General features: G+C 46.2%; 1 protein-coding gene across 1 annotated transcript in view; it reads right to left on the reverse strand.

Moving 5' to 3' along the window:
• MASTL (microtubule associated serine/threonine kinase like) overlaps positions 1 to 16,297 on the reverse strand; it is a 38,566-nt gene extending 22,269 nt beyond the window's left edge. The window contains exons 1-4 of the mRNA XM_074984904.1: positions 16,208 to 16,297; positions 15,314 to 15,402; positions 12,669 to 12,775; positions 10,851 to 10,995 (exon numbers count right to left, since the gene is read on the reverse strand). Of these exons, the coding sequence (XP_074841005.1) occupies positions 10,851 to 10,995; positions 12,669 to 12,775; positions 15,314 to 15,402; positions 16,208 to 16,278 (412 nt within the window). The 5' untranslated portion in view covers positions 16,279 to 16,297. The remainder of the gene's footprint in view (positions 1 to 10,850; positions 10,996 to 12,668; positions 12,776 to 15,313; positions 15,403 to 16,207) is intronic.
• Between the last annotated feature and the right edge of the window lie 201 nt (positions 16,298 to 16,498).

The raw sequence follows: 16,498 nt of genomic DNA on the forward strand, positions 1-16,498 counted from the left end.
CTTGAAATGGCACCAAGATGGTGCTTGATGTATAGCCTTGCTGACCCACCAACCCCACAACTCCTCGCTGACACTCCAACCAAGGGGTAAGAAGAGGGTGGGTATTGGACTGGACATAAACACATATTGAACAAATTATGAAAGGCAAGTTAGCTTTGGGAGGTGGGGTTGAAGCCATGAGCTGATTGGAGTACTGCCCTGCCCAAGGCTGCATTAACTGTGGACTGCTGGTGCAGGCAAAGTATGGATGGACAACCAAGTCACCACCTTACATAACTTATGAGTTGGAACATGAGAAAGAAAAGAGAAGTTACTCACCGTAGTAACGGTGGTTCTTCGAGATGAGTCCCCGTGGGTGCTCCACAATAGGTGACGGGCTTGCCCGGCGCCGCAGATCGGATCTTCCAAGCAGTTTCTGCCGGACCGCGCATGTGCCGGCGCGTGCCGCTCCCTTGCGCGCTCCTGGCCATGTGCGCGATCCGGTCCCCGCCAGTTCCTCGACCAACCGCCTCGGGTGCCCCTGCAAAACACTAACAGAGATCCGAAGCGGGGAGGATGGGCGGGTAGTGGAGCACCCACGGGGACACATCTCGAAGAACCACCGTTACTACGGTGAGTAACTTCTCTTTCTTCTTCGAGTGTCCCCGTGGGTGCTCCACAATAGGTGACTACCCAGCAGTAACCCAAGATAGGAGGTGGGTAATCGGATTATGTGCAGCTTGTCCCCGAGAGGACCGCTGCAGAGAGACGGGTATCCTCTTGGAATACCCTGTGAAGGGCGTAATGTTTGGCGAAGGTGTCGTAGGACGACCAGGTCGCCGCTCTGCAAATGTCTTTTAACGCAACGCCCTTGAAAAAGGCTGTTGATGCCGCCACCGCCCTGGTGGAATGAGCCCTGGGAGTGGCGGATAAAGGAGTCTTTTTGAGCTCGTAGCACATTTTTATGCAGGATACAATGTGCTGTGAGATTCTCTGCGAGGAGAGACCCTCTCCTTTCGATTTGGGAGCGAGGGAGACTAGGAGTCTATCCGTTTTCCGGAAGGACTTGGTCCTGTCTACGTAGAAGGCTAGCGCCCTCCTCACATCCAGGAGGTGTAGGCGCGCCTCTTCGTTGGAGTTATGAGGCTTTGGATAAAACGAGGGTAGAACAATAGGTTCGTTGATGTGAAACTCGGAAGAAACTTTGGGAACAAAGGCTGGATGCAGCCGTATGGTTACCACCTCCTTGGAAAAAACAGTGCAGGGTGGCGTTGCCATGACTGCCGCGAGCTCGCTCACCCTACGAGCTGACGTAATTGCAAGAAGAAAGGTCGTCTTTATTGTAAGGAGGCGGAGGGGAACCGTGGCCAAGGGCTCGAACGGTGGTCCCATCAGTGTGGTAAGCACCAGGTCCAAGTTCCACGAAGGTGGAATCGGTTTCCGAGGGGGGTAGAGGTTTACCAACCCTTTGAGGAACCTGGTAACCATAGGGTGGGCGAACACCGTGTGCCCTTCCTCCTCATGTCTGAACGCCGAGATGGCGGCAAGGTGGACCTTTAATGAGGATAGCGAGAGTCCTCCTCTCTTGAGGTCCAGTAAATACTCTAGAATTGTAGGTATAGGCACCGAAAGGGGGGCCAGCTGCTTGGTAGAACACCAAGCCGTGAAGCGAGTCCACCTTTGTTTGTAGGTCTTCCTAGTGGAAGTCCTCCTGCTACTTTCTAGGACTTGTTGTACTGCCACTGTGCATGTGCTCTCTAGGGAGCTGAGCCATGGATTAACCACGCTTGCAGTCGCAGGCTGTGGGGGTGCGGATGCACTATGGACCCCTGGGCTTGCGTGAGCAGATCCGGCGCCACCAGAAGAGGCATCGGTGGACGGTCCGACATGCGCAGGAGTAGGGGGAACCATTGTTGGCGATCCCACGTTGGGACTATCAGGATCATCCGGGCCCTTTCCCTCCTGGCTTTTTGCAAAACTTTGTGGATCAGCACTGTGGGAGGAAACGCATAAAGCAGGGGGCCCCCCCACGGGATCGCGAACGCGTCCCCCAGGGACCCCCATCCCAGTCCTGCCCTGGAGCAGAATCGTGGGCACTGCTTGTTGTGCTGAGTGGCAAACAGATCTATTTGGGGAAAACCCCATGCGTGGAAAATCGGCTGGAGCAGATCGGGACGGATCTGCCACTCGTGTGTGAGCGCAAAACGCCTGCTCAGCTGGTCTGCCTTCACGTTGTGCACACCCGGCAAGTATGAGGCTTTCAAGATTATATCGTGGGCGATGCACCAGTTCCATAAGCGGATTGCTTCCGCGCATAAGGCACGGGATCGAGCTCCTCCTTGCCTGTTTATATAAAACATGGTGGAGGTATTGTCTGTACTGATGCCGACGACTTTGCCTTGTATGTGGTCTCGAAAGTGTTTGCAGGCGTTGAACACTGCTCTGAGCTCCAGTACGTTGATGTGTAGAGACTGTTCCGTGGGTGACCACAGTCCTTGAGTCACCTCTTCGCCCATGTGCGCTCCCCACCCTATGAGGGAGGCATCTGTAGTGAGAAAAACCGATATTTGTGGCTGGTGGAAGGGTACCCCTGTTAGCAAGTTCCTGGGGTTTACCCACCATTGCAGGGATTTGCGCACCCCGGCTGTGGGCGACACCACCCTGTGAACGGTGTGTACTGCCGGTTTGTATACACTCGCCAGCCAGTGCTGCATGCTGCACATGTGTAACCTGGCGTCCTGCACTACAAACGTCGCCGCTGCCATGTGGCCCAGCAGCTGCAGGCACGTCAAGACCGGCACCGTAGGGCTGAAGGTGATGACTTGCACGAGGGAACCGATGGCTCGAAAGCGAGCCTCTGGTAGGTATACTCTCGCTGTAACCGAGTTTATGCGAGCCCCTATGAACTCTATGTCCTGTGTGGGGTCTATTTGTGATTTTGCAGATTGATAACCAGGCCAAGTGAGGAGAACGTGTTTGCTGTGACGCGTATCATGCGCAGAACCTCCCCTTTCGAGGCCCCTTTGAGCAGGCAGTCGTCCAGATACGGGAAAAGAAATACCCCCTGTCTGTGCAGGTAGGCTGACACCACTGCCAAGGTCTTGGTGAAGACTCTGGGGGCCGAGGAGAGGCCAAACGGTAGGACCTTGTATTGGAAGTGTTCGTTGCCTACCATGAACCGGAGGAATCGCCGGTGAGCCGGATGGATGGTTATGTGGAAGTACACGTCTTGTAAATCGAGGGCTGCGAACCAGTCTCCATCGTCCAGAGCTGTAAGGATGGAGGCGATCGTGGTCATCCGAAAACGTTGCTTGCGCAGGTACCTGTTGAGGCCGCGAAGGTCTAAGATGGGCCTCCAGCCTCCTGTCTTTTTCTCCGTGAGGAAATACCTGGAGTAGAACCCTTTCCCGTGCAGTTGCTCCGGCACTCTTTCCACCGCCCCTATGAGCATGAGATGGTCCACCTCCTGCCTGAGCCTCGCTACCTGGGAGGCCTCCTGGAGGTGGGGCTTGGGTGGAGGTCGTGATGGTGGGAGCGACTGGAAGGGGATGGCGTACCCCGTGGCTACGATCTCCAGCACCCATTTGTCTGTGGTGATCCTTTGCCACTGGTCGTAGAATGGTCGGAGGCGATGGTGGAACAGCTGCTTCGGATGACCTTGTGCGATGGTAGTGATGGCGCAGCCCTGGATCTGTATGTCAAACTTGTGGCCTTTGGCCCCGCCCCGAGGACGCACGGCTCTGTTGTGAGCGTCGCCTGGGAGTTCTGTACTGCTGGTGCTGTTGATGTCGCCCTTGCTCGTAACCCCTGTGATACCGGGGGCGCTGTTGCTGGTACTGGTACCGCCTTTGCTGAGGGTAGTACCTTTTCTTTGTGTATGGGGGGGTGTAAATCCCCAGGGTCCTGAGTGTGGCTCTTGAATCTTTACTGGAATGAAGGACCGAGTCAGTTGATTCAGCAAACAGCTTCTGCAAGTCGAAGGGAAGGTCAACTATCTTCGCCTGCAGATCCCTCGGTATACCCGAGGTCTGGAGCCAGGACTCCCTTCGCATCACCACTGCGGTTGCTGTGGAACGTGCTGCCGTGTCCGCAACGTCCAAAGCAATCTGAACTCCCATCCTCGCAGCCGCGTAGCCTTCTTGCACTATGGCCTTGAGGACCGGCTTTTTGTCCTCTGGAAGCGAGTCCATGAGGGAAGTTAACCTGGAATAGTTGTCAAAATTATGGTTCGCTAAGTGCGCTGCGTAATTTGCCATTCGCAACGTTAAAGTGGAGGAGGAGTAGACCTTTCTGCCGAACAGCTCTAGCTTCTTGGCATCTTTGTCCGTTCCCCCTGTTTTAAATTGAGATGTTTTTGATCTTTGTTGCGAGGACTCCACCACCAGGGAGTTTGGCTGTGGGTGGCTAAACAGGAAATCCATGCCCTTCGCTGGCACGAAGTATTTCTTATCCGCTCTCTTTTGGACAGGCGGAATAGTTGCAGGGGTCTGCCATATCGTAGTGGCGGACTCTAAGATCGCTTCATTAAGTGGTATTGCTACTCTGGAAGAGGCCGGAGGTCTCAAATTTTTGAGGAGCTTATGGTGTTTCTCTTGCACCTCTGCTGTCTGGATGCCTTGCGTGAAGGCCACCCTCTTAAACAGCTCCTGAAACTGTTTGAGATCGTCCGTAGGATGGACGTCCCCCAGGGCTGTAGCCTCGTCCGGGGAAGAGAGCGAGGAACCGCTGGGGTACATCTCTCTGGACCCTTCCGGTTCCTGCTGGTGATGGTACACCCTCTCGCTGGAGGTTTGCGAGGGAAAATCTCGGGGTTCCATGACCAGTCCCCCTTGAGATGCTTGAGTCTCTGTCCCCGGTTGCGATTGCCCTCGGGGGTACGAGATAGTTTGTGGGGATCTTTCCCTAGTAGATTGCCGATGGTGTGTATGCCCCACGTGGTAGGAGCGACCATGGCAGTATAGGCACTGTTCTTGGGAAGGTGACCTAGACCACTCCCTTGGTGCGTACCCTCTGCGTCTGGGGGAGGGAGATCGTCGAGACACTGGAGAGAGCGATTTCGCATAATAGTCCAGTGGTTCAAACCCCAGGAAGGGTGAAGGTGGTGCCAGCCATGGCGAGGCTGGTTGTAAAAATGGAGAAGGGGGCTCCGGGTAGGCTAGGGGGGACCCCTGCCTTCTGGTTGGAGTCTGCAACATAAGCGGAGGGCTGTGAGAAAGCAGCTCCACAGCCCTGTCCGGAGAGGGGCTGCAATGCCTCCTCTTGTGTGCAGCCTTCCCCCTCCCTGGAGGAGGTGACTCCGCCCCCTGACGCGCGGGGGATCCCGGCCCCGTCGGCACCATGCTAGGCACGCTCGAAGGCGGTGCCGCACATGCGGTGTCCTTCTGCGCCTGCAGGCTACGTGCCTGCGCGCTCTGCACCGCCGGTTCCATCGGGGTCGGTGCCGCTGCCTGCGGTGCCGCCGGTACCGGCGCTTGTTTAGCTGCCGTCCTGCCTGCAGTGCGGGGCGGCTGGCTGATCATCGGAGGCTGAGCCGTTTCCACGTGGCTCTCCGTGCCGCCGCCGATCAGCTGTTGCTGCGGCTGGGGGCTGCGTGTTCCTCCCGTCCCGCTCACTGTTGCTGCCGGCAGGGATCGGGCTGGAGAGACTTTCCTCCGTTTTTGCGCTGATGGAGTGAGGGAGGCAGCTTTCCTTTTAAGGGCCCCGGAGGGTCCCTCCTGCTGCGGCCGCTCCGGCACGTCTGGCTGGAGGGCCTTATCAAGAAGCAGCATTTTAATCCGCATCTCCCTGTCTCTTCGTGCTCTGGTTGTTAATTTAGCACAGAAGGCGCATTTCTGTGCCACATGGGACTCCCCCAGGCACCTTATGCATAGACTGTGCCCATCGGACACTGGCAACGCCTCTCGGCAGGACTTACATTTTTTAAAGCCTGAAGAGGACATTGTTGGTGAGTCTGAGTTTTTTTAAGTGGGTACTTAGCACCTTCTTTGTGCTGTTTTCCCCGTCCGATGGCCTGCCTCAGCAGGAGGGCTGATGGCCGTAGCTCCTGGCCTCCGGCACTTGTTACTGGGACTGGACTGAAGCTGTCCCGCTTGTAGTTTGTTTGTTGTTGTTTGTTATTTTGCAAAAAAAAACAAAAACAACCGGCTAACTCGTAGTAGCCTAAGTATCTGAAAAACTTTGAAAGAAAAACAGATAAAGTCGTTGAATACGCTATTTGGCCTTAGCCTAGTCGGATTCCGTCTGCAGCCGACGGCGGTTAAGAGGAACTGGTGGGGACCGGATCGCGCACATGGCCAGGAGCGCGCAAGGGAGCGGCGCGCGCCGGCGCATGCGCGGTCCGGCAGAAACTGCTTGGAAGATCCGATCTGCGGCGCCGGGCAAGCCCGTCACCTATTGTGGAGCACCCACGGGGACACTCTAAGAAGAATGCTGGATGAGGCCTGTACTTTGGCAGAATGCACCATAATTGCCAGTGCAGGCACCCATGCAAGGTTATTTCATTCACAAATGCAGGAGAGGCTCCAGTAGGAGATTTGCAGAGAGGATGCCAGGTGGCTTCTCATCCTATCTGCACTAACTACAAATAACAGGGGTGATTTTCTAAATGGTCTAGATCTCTTAATCATAGAACACTAGAACCGGAAGGGACCTTGAGAAGTCACTGAATCCAGTTTCCTGGCCTCATGGCTGGACCAAGCACTGTCTAGACCATCCCTGATAGATGTCTATCTAAATTGCTTGTTAATATCTCCAGTGATGGAGATTCCACAGCCACCCAGGCAATTTACTACAGTGTTTAACTACCCTGACAGTTAGGAAGTATTTTTCCTAACGTCCAACGTAAACCGCCCTTGCTGCAGTTTAAGTCCACAGTTGTCTGTCCTGTCCTTAGAGGTCAAGGAGAACAATTTTTATTCTTCCTCCTCCTAACACTCTTTTAGGTACTTGTAAACCGCTATCATGTCCCCTCTCAGCCTTCTTTTCTAAACTGAGGAAGCCCAATTCTTTCAGTCTTCCCTCATAGCATATGTTCTTTAGACCTTTAATCATTTTTGTTGTTTTTCTCTGGACCTTCTCCAATTTCTCCACAATTTTCTTGACATGTGGTTCCCAGAACTGGGCACAGTACTCCAACTGAGGCCTTATTAGCCCAGAGTACAGCAGAAGAATGACCTCTTTTTTTTGCTCACTACACTCCTGTTAACGCACCCCAGAATCACGTTTGCCTTTTTTTTTTTTGCACAACAGCGACACACTGTTGACACATTTAGCTCATGGTCCACTATCAACACTGGATCACTTTCTTCAGTACTCTTTCCTAGACAGTCACTCCCCATTCTGTATGTATGAAGCTGATTGTTCCTTCCTAAGTAGAGTACTTTGCATTTGTCCTTATTAAAACTTCATCCTATTTACCTCAGACAATTTCTCCAGTTTGTTCAGATCATTTTGAATTGTGACCCTATCCTCCAAAGCAGTTGCAACTCCTCCCAGCATGGCATCATTTTCAAACTTGATATGCGTACTCTTTACGCCAATATCTAAATGTTGATGAAGATAAAGAACAGAACCAGTCCCAAAACAGAATGCTGTGGAACCCTGTTTGTTATGCCCTTTCAGCATGATTGTGAACCTTCAATAGCTACAGTAAACTCTTTGATATCCATCAGCCTCGGGACTGGGAGGTTGCCAGCTATTCAAATATTCTAGATAATAGAAATGTAGACCTAGCAATGCTTAACACTAAAGAAAAACAACATTACATATTAAGAAGCAAAAATGCATGCAGAGTACTTTATTTACTAACAATAGTTGTATACTGTAAACTTTCAGTATATTTGCTGTATTCACTTGCATTTATTTTCACTATACTGTCCTTATGGAAAACAACTAAAATTTACATATGGTTCAAATGCCAGTTATCTGAGTGTTCTGGATGATAGAATGACAGATATGAAAGAGTTTACCATACTCTGAAAAGGGGTATCTAGCCATTTACACATCCATTTTATTGATAAGATCATGCAAGACCACATCAAATGCTTTACTAAAGTCTATGTAAACCACATATCAGATTCATTTGAGTTGATTTGTTCTTGACTAATCCATACTGGCTGTTACCTATCATCTTATTTTCTTCCAGATGTTTGCGGATGAATTCTTTAATTACTTGCTCCACTATCTTTCCTGGCACAAAAAGAAACTGACTTGTCTGATCTCCTGGGTTGCCTTGTTCCCCTTTTTACAGATGGGAACTATATTTGCCCCTTTTCCAGTCTTCTGGAATCTCCCCAGACTTCCATGATTTTTCAAAGATGATAGCTAATAGCTCAGATACCTCCTCCATCCTTGAGTATTCTAGGATGCATTTCATGAGGCCCTCGTGACTTGCAGATGTCTAACTCTTCAAGTAATTTTTATCTTCTGAACCTGCCCCCTTTCCAACTAGCATGCAGTATGTTAGGCATTTCTTCATCAGACTTCTTGGTCGAAACAAAGAAGTCTTTAAGCACCTTTGCCATTTCCAAGTCTTCTGAAAGCTTCTCCCTGGTTACCGAGCAGTGGGTCTACCCAGTCCTTGATCTTGTTAGCCTTTGTCTCTAGCTAGTTAGAGCTTGTTTTTTGCATTTGCCTCATCTAATCTTGCCCCTGCATACTGTATCCTTTGCTTTTACTCATCCTTTGTAATTTGCCCGAGATTCCACTTTTTGTGTGACTCCTTTTTGATTTGGAGATCATGCAAGATCTCCCGGACAAGATGGCCTTTTTCCATACTTTTTATCTTTTCTACGCAAAGGAATAGTTGGCTTTGGGGCCTTTAGTAATGTCCTTTTGAAAAACTGCAACTCTCTTTAGTTGCTTTTCCTGTTAATCTTGCTTCCCATGGGACCTTACATACCAGTTATCTGAGTTTACCAACATCTGCCTTCCTGCCTGAATATGTCCAAAGTTTGGAGTCTGTTTCTGATTCCCAGTATGTGGTTTAGGATGAAACTCCAGGACAAATATGTGGAACTGAGAAGCCACCTTAGGAAGGAATGAAGGGTGAGGTCTTAACTGCTCCTTGTCAAGGAACACAGTGTATGGGGCTCTAATGTTAGGGCCCCAAGTTCTGACACCCTGCTGGCCAAGGTTATAGCCAACAAAGACAAAAATGTCTCTCTCTGGGATCCCTCATGTTGAGTAAGATTTCCCCTTGGATGCCTATAACTCAGGAGTGCAAAGGTGAAAAATTAGGCCAGTTCTGGCAAGGACCACTTTGGCAGTGGCTGGACGTGAGTTCTGTCAGACCCAAGCACGTTCTTTACATCAGGCTCTCTGGTCTTCTTCACAGAAGTAACCCTTGATCTCAAAGTGTTGGGCACCACTCTTAATGGTGGTCCTCCAGGTTATCCAGTCCTCCAATTTCCTCTCTCGGGTGTCAGCATTAATGTTGCACTTTACCAAGGTGTTCTTTAGGACATCTCTGTGGTGCTTCCTCTGCCTATCACAAGGCCTCACTCCAGTCCTCAGATGAATGTACAGAATCTGTTTAAGCTAGGGGTGAGGGACCCCTGGCTTGTTTGGATCTGGACCCTGAGGTTCAGGCTCCCCTCCATAGCATCCAGTACATGGTGAGGTGGATGGTTTGGAACCCTGAGCCTTGTGGCCCCTGAGACCCAACCCCTTCCTCATACATCTACATCCTTGCACCCAGCAACCCTCCCCCAAACTACTTCTGCTGCAAGGGATGTTCGACTCATTGACTGGGCTCAGCTGCCAGTCCTGGTTGGGCTGGGAATAGGAGGAAGCATATCTCTGCCACACAAAGCAGTTTTGGCTAGGTCACTGCTACATCCTTTAAGCTCACTTCTTGCATCCACCACTTTCCTGCCCATGGGCCAAGAGCTCCCTGTTCAGGGAGCTGTTCCACTGTACACCTAAAACTCTATGCACCTGGACCTAATGCCAAGTCTCACCCACCTGTGAGCCTCTCTCACCCAAACTTTCATCCTGCTACGCCTCTGCCTAGCATCCATCCCTACCCCCATTCATCTAGATTCCTAGTCCTGCACCCAGACCACTTCCACTGAAGTTCCCTGCATTCATACTCTCGCCATGATGAGCCCCACCTCCTATAAGGTAGTTCTGAGCTGCCTACACCACTGAACTCCAACCAGCTGCAGTCAGACTCTTGAATACCCACACTTCTCCCCACCCCCTACAACAGATTCCCTGATGAGCCCCAATCACTTTCACTTGAACCCTGCTCCACCAGTGAGCCCATTGCCCTGAACACAGACAGCCCCAAACCCCTATGCATTTAGAACCCCCTACACCCAACCATCCACAATGAGCTGCCCTACCTAGATTGCCCCATGCAGAACCCTCTCATCTCAAGTCTGGATCCCACCCCCACTCTTGGATCCTCCCCAGCTGAGTCTGCTGGGCCCCAGCTGGTGTGTCCATGGAGGGGCAGGACTACAGGGTAGTTTTGGTGTAAGTCTCACCCTTGTACTGTTGTAAGGGTCAGGTACCGTCTCACCACTGAGTCTGTGTCGGGTGGGAGAGGGGGCAGGAGGGAAAGAAGGGAGCCGAGGGCATGCAGAGTAATCTCTAACCTCTGTGCACCCAGCGGCCTGAGATCCCCACTGCTGGAGCCTTCACATTTGACAGACAACATCTACAGAATTTCAGAATATCATACACATTCCCTCAGGAGTAACTAGTGGTAGAGAACATCCTGTTGTTGAATGTATTGCCTTTTGGAAGAGATAAAGCCCGTGACTGGACTCAATTAATCACTCCGTCAAGTTAAAAAACAAAAATCCATGAGTTAACGGCATTGCTTATTACATGACTTGTTATACTTACATATTTTCAGTACTTACATGATTTCAATAGTTTATTTGAAACAGGGGTATAATCCTTTTGGCCAACAGACATGGGAGAAACCAATCCTTGAGAAAGTTGCAAAGTATCAGCAGACATGGGACTTGAACTAGGTCCTTGCATTTTCCCACCAATTGGCGTGTGCTGCCAAAATGATAGAAATTTTCTTAAAAGGCAAATGGATTAAAGTTTGTATAGAATATCTGTAGCTAAAAACTGTGGCTAAAACTGATTTTTTTAAAAAAATTGGAGTTTTTATATTTTTTAAAAACAAAATACTAAACTGCTCACTTAAAAATAAGTTGCAATTACATCTCATCACAGGTATGCTACAGACACACAGCTGCATCTACACTTGCAATCCTTTTGAAAAATATGCAAATGAATCACCAGATATGTAAATCTGCACCTCATTTGCATGCCTCTTTTGAAAGAAGCATGCAAGTGTAGATACAGCCTTAGTGTCTCATAAAATTAATTAATGGCACTAATCCATCCAGCCTAACTACTCTTGCTTGTTGAAATTTGAGTTTTCAATTTCTGTTTCTCAGCATACTAAAAGAACATGCAAAAAAAGACAACCTGGATAGGATTGTTTTTGGTCTGTGCTCACATGGTGGTGGACCCAGGCCAACCACAGCAGAAGAGTTAAAGACATTGTCTTAAAGACAGAGACAACATATAGGAAATGATGGAGGCAGCGTACAAAGTAATGGTGGAGTGTACGGGAAAGAAAAATGGAACACATTATGCAGCACACAAACAACTTCCTGTATTTCCCCATGCTTTTGGCACAGAAAAACTGTTATGGCTTCTGGACACAAGAAAGACATTAACTGGGAATGTTTTGAAGAAATTCATTCCCTGGGTTTTTAAAAAAAAAAGTGTCAAGTGCAGGCAATGCAAGATGATGCACGACTTAGCTGCAAGGATGAAACACCATAAGGTAAATTGCTTATTGGGAGAAAACGGTGCGCATCAAGATGTGGATATGGCTGAGTGGATCAACTGGGTAATAACTTAAATAAATCACTTTGCAATGCTTCATTTTACAAAACTCTCTCTATGCCTGTTAGTGTAAGTGTAATTTGACAAATAAATTCACAAGTTGTGTGAGGTGTTGGATGTTGCTAGAAAAAAGGTTTAGGTTAGCTAATACATACTGCTTGTTTAATTGGTTAACTAGGTTTAGAATATCACTTAAGTGTACAATAGAGAAAGCTGAAGTAAAAGAAATCTAAAGTTGGCAGTTGCCACTGAATGTCATTTTCTCATTTAATATTACATAATACATGACTTATTTCAGAACATGGTGGTCATAAACCATAATAGGGATGGCATAAATCTGTTTCCTATTTTACTTCAGCATAGCTAAGCTTTTCCAAAGGAACCCAATTCTATACTTGTTTTCTCAAAACGAAACGCCAGTGAGTTTAATGGGAGCTTACTCCAAAATTAATTACACTGTTAGCGCAGCCAGTCTTAACTTTTTTTGTAACTTCATTTAAATCAATGATTTTGTTTGTTCATTTAAACTTTAAAATCAATAGCTAAAAATGTAGTCTTAAATTTACTCAAAATTAAATTATTGGAGGTCAGCTGAGATCACACCCCAAATCTGACAATTCTCTTATCTGAAACAAGGTCAAAAGTAGTTTCTGGAACACTCAGTCAAAGGTATGGGCAGTCCAATCACAAGGCATGCTACTGGCTGTGGTCAGCTGAGTCAGGGCAAAGCCAGATTACTCCTTCTTAAGTTCTTCCTGTTACCTGAAATGTGAGCAGTGTGAAGAAAAACTAACAACTAGATTACTTACAAAACCCAGGGAGCTGATGAGCGATAATACTTGTCCTGGAGTGCGTGAATAATCTTGTTTAGGCTTAGCCATTGATGGTGTAGTAAGGATATCCATCATATTTAGCTCTAAAATTTACAAGTTAATACAGCATGTCAAGTTTTATTTAATTAATAAATAAATGAAAATTTTCAGTCATTAACAATATTTAAATTCAGTGAAAAGAAAAGCTTAGCCACATAAACATCGCCCTTAGTTCTGTGTTTTACACAAGCCATTTCTTTACCTATGCCCCTTCATCACATTTATTAAACTCAATAGATTTTTAAATTTGTGAAATATAACTTGACTATTATTTTGTGCATTTACCGCCATAAAAGCCACTGATAGTTTCATTTTCAGGGTTTCAATACCATACTGCAAAAGCCCAAAACTGAGGCAAAGGTTTGCAAGAACTTTCCACTGATATTTTTTTTAAACAAATACATTAGAACCAAGAATTTTAGGGTGAGGTGATACTGAGTATAACTTCTGGAGCACACACAGTGCTCTCTATTACGTAGAGCTAAGAATTACTGTGAGAGAAAATTGCTTTAGTAATTTTCACAGGGTGAAACAAATCTTTTTTTGGGGTGGAGGGGATGATAGCTAAAGAAAGCACACTAGCATATGTGCAGATTTTTAATAAGATTTTTCCACTACCCTTATAAAGTGTACTTTTTTTTTTCCTTTTTAGAAAACAGGCTGGAAAGTAAAGAAAGCATTTCTCTACATTAAGAAAATATTAGGGTTGTAGAGTTAACATAAAATTGTGAAATGCCAAAATGAAGTTTGACTAAAGCACAGAGACACCACACTTTCCACGTATGCTAAGCTAACGTACTTAGTGACATTATTTCACATATATAAAATATACACACTCTCTCTACAACCTTCGATTCATATATCAAACTTTTTCTTAATACACGTAGATTTGTTTGCAATAACTGTCTTTGTCCCAGAATATAAGGCTCAAAGAAGAGTTCTGTGGCACTTGAAAGCTAGTCTTTCACCAGCAGACAGTCCAATAAAAGGTATTCCTGCACTGATCTCATCCTCCTAATTTTGCTGCCATAACAGTCCAGTAACGTATAATTTTAAAAGACTGTGCTGTAAGTGCTCTTCTCACTAAATAACATTTTGAACAGGTAGTCAGAATCCATATATGGCACACTCTCTTTTCTAGGAGAGGTAGATTATGCAATTCAGAGAATGAGGCTATTAACTATCAACATAGCTGAAAAGGCTATGAACTATTAAGTAAGATTAGCTACCACAAGAGGTGATGTTTGTGTACGTATGTCTATGTATCAGCAAATTTACATTATTATGCTATGTTGCATACTAAATATAACATGTTGTGTCAGAGATTACAATGAAGCTTCCAAACACACAACTGTCTGGCATATACAGTGTATTACACAATATTTAAGATTGTAGACTGATGTATAGTCTGTTTGGCTGAGTCTACACCAGCCCCCTTCAGGGGGCATGGTAATCAGCCCAAGCAGTGAATAGCAATGAGGTGCTTCACCTTTGAAGTTTGCGTAGTGAAAATTAGCTTAATAATAAATAATAGTATATGGAGATACTCATCTCAGAGCTGGAAGGGACCTTGGGAGGTCATCAAGTCCAGTCTCCTGCCCTCTTGATAGGGCCAAGCACCATCCCCCCACCTTTTTTTTTTTTAAATCTATATGCCCCAGATCCTTAAACGGCCTCTCTCAAGGACTGAGCTCACAATCCTGGGTTTAGCAGGCCAATGCTCAGACCACTGAGCTATCCCTTCCTCGCTCTGACTGATTACCATTCCCCCTTTGCAGGGGGCTAATGTAGACAAGCCTTTTGAAAAATAATACAGGATCGTGTGTTATGCAACACTTACAATGCATGTGTTATGAGGGAAACAGCACAAAATAGCGCCTGCAGAACTAGGCAGGGTGTACATAAAATGTTTCAGAGTGCCAGAGTTTGTAAAATTCTCTTAATATTCATGTGATACAATTATTAGAAAGAATATACTTCCACAGCTGTGCACAATGTTTTAGAGTCCCTCCTCCAAAATATTACTATTTAATTAATTACTAATGCTTTTATAGAAGTAGTTAGTCAAGGAGCTTCACCAAGCATGTGTGGTACCAGTACAGTAGAGCCTCAGAGTTATGAGCATCTTGGGAATGGAAGTTATTTGTTACTCTGAAGTGTTTACAACTACAAAGCATTATGGTGATTCTTTCAACGATGACTTAATGAAACATTTGAAACATCACAAGGCAGGAGAAGAATGATGCTTTCTTTTTTAAAAAAATGTTTATATCTAACACAGCATTATAATGAATTTGCTTTTTTAAAATCCCTACTGCTGCCTGATTGTATGCTTCTGGTTTCAAATGAGAGACGCACTTGACCTGTCAGTTCATAACTCTGGTGGTTGTACCTCTGAGGTTCTAACAACACTAGTTATTGATTAGAAATATTGGTTAGGTTATTTGTACACTGCACTGCTCAGGGAACCCTGATTCTAATTGGGGAAAACATATGGCATTGGAATGTAAAATATCAAAAATATTAAAACATGATATTCAGAAACTAGTGAGGAACCACAGGTTCATTGATTCACATCTCACCTCTGTTCAGAGTAACTCTGGAGAGACCAAAGTCTGTCAGTTTAACATGGCCCTCATTAGAAATTAGCATGTTGTCTGGTTTCAGGTCCCTGCAGATATAAAGGTACCGAAATAAGATTGGAGTACAAACAATTTAGCATAATAAAGAAGGGAGACAGCACTGAGTAGAAATAAATCAATCAACTAGCGGCGGGGGCGGGGGGCATTTATTGTTCTTTAGGATTAATATTAGGGCCTATCAAAACAAAAAAAGCAGGCCTGTGGCACTTTAAAGACTATTCATGGGACAGACAGGGCCTCTTTCCCATTAGAAAATCTTTTAAAATTCAGATTCTAGAGATGTGTAAAACATTAAATGTATCTAGCATTAAAGAGTATGTAAAGAGCGTCATCATGTATCCTAAAATACATGCCCCAAGAGTGTTCTCCTAAAATTTGAATCAGTTGGGAAGCATCTCAGACTCTCACTGAGGACTACCAAATTATCAGTACTCACTAGCATTTTACATTAAGCATTACCAGTGATTGTAAAATGTATTCCTTAAATAAACTGAAGGGAGTATTTCATCACTACAGGAGAAGTAGACTCCCTTCCCTTTTCTCCTCACTCCTTTCACACTGGGAACATTCATGGGACACTGGGGACAGGCAGAGTCGCCAAGATCCTGCTCTTATTCTCTTGGAGAGATTAATTGGAAAAAAAAGACTCAGAGTTCCTTCTCTCTCCAAAAACAGACAAGAGATGGATATTCAAATAGATACTCAGTAGTAAAAAGCTGATGATATAAGAGCTGAACTCCACGAAAATTAGATGCTCATACCATAAAATGATATTTAACAAAAACATTTAACAATGTATTGATTTGTAGCCATAAAATTACATTAGATTTTTACCTGTGGATTATCCCATGCCTATGCAGATAATCAAGAGCCAATGCTGCTTCAGAAATATACTTCACTGCCATTTCTTCATCAAAATAGCCGTATATGTGGAGAAGAGATTTGACATCTCCACCAATAAGATACTCCATCACCTGCAATTGAAAGACTTCATTTACAACAAATTGCTCTTTTTTCTTTTCAAAAGAGGATTATTTCACATAGATTAAAAGCAGATAAAAGTATTCTCGTGGTGGTTTAAATCATTGTCCAGGCAAGTCACTGATGCTATGCTGAAATATATTG

Source organism: Carettochelys insculpta, chromosome 2 (assembly GCF_033958435.1).
Source record: "Carettochelys insculpta isolate YL-2023 chromosome 2, ASM3395843v1, whole genome shotgun sequence".
Classification (NCBI taxonomy): domain Eukaryota; kingdom Metazoa; phylum Chordata; order Testudines; family Carettochelyidae; genus Carettochelys; species Carettochelys insculpta.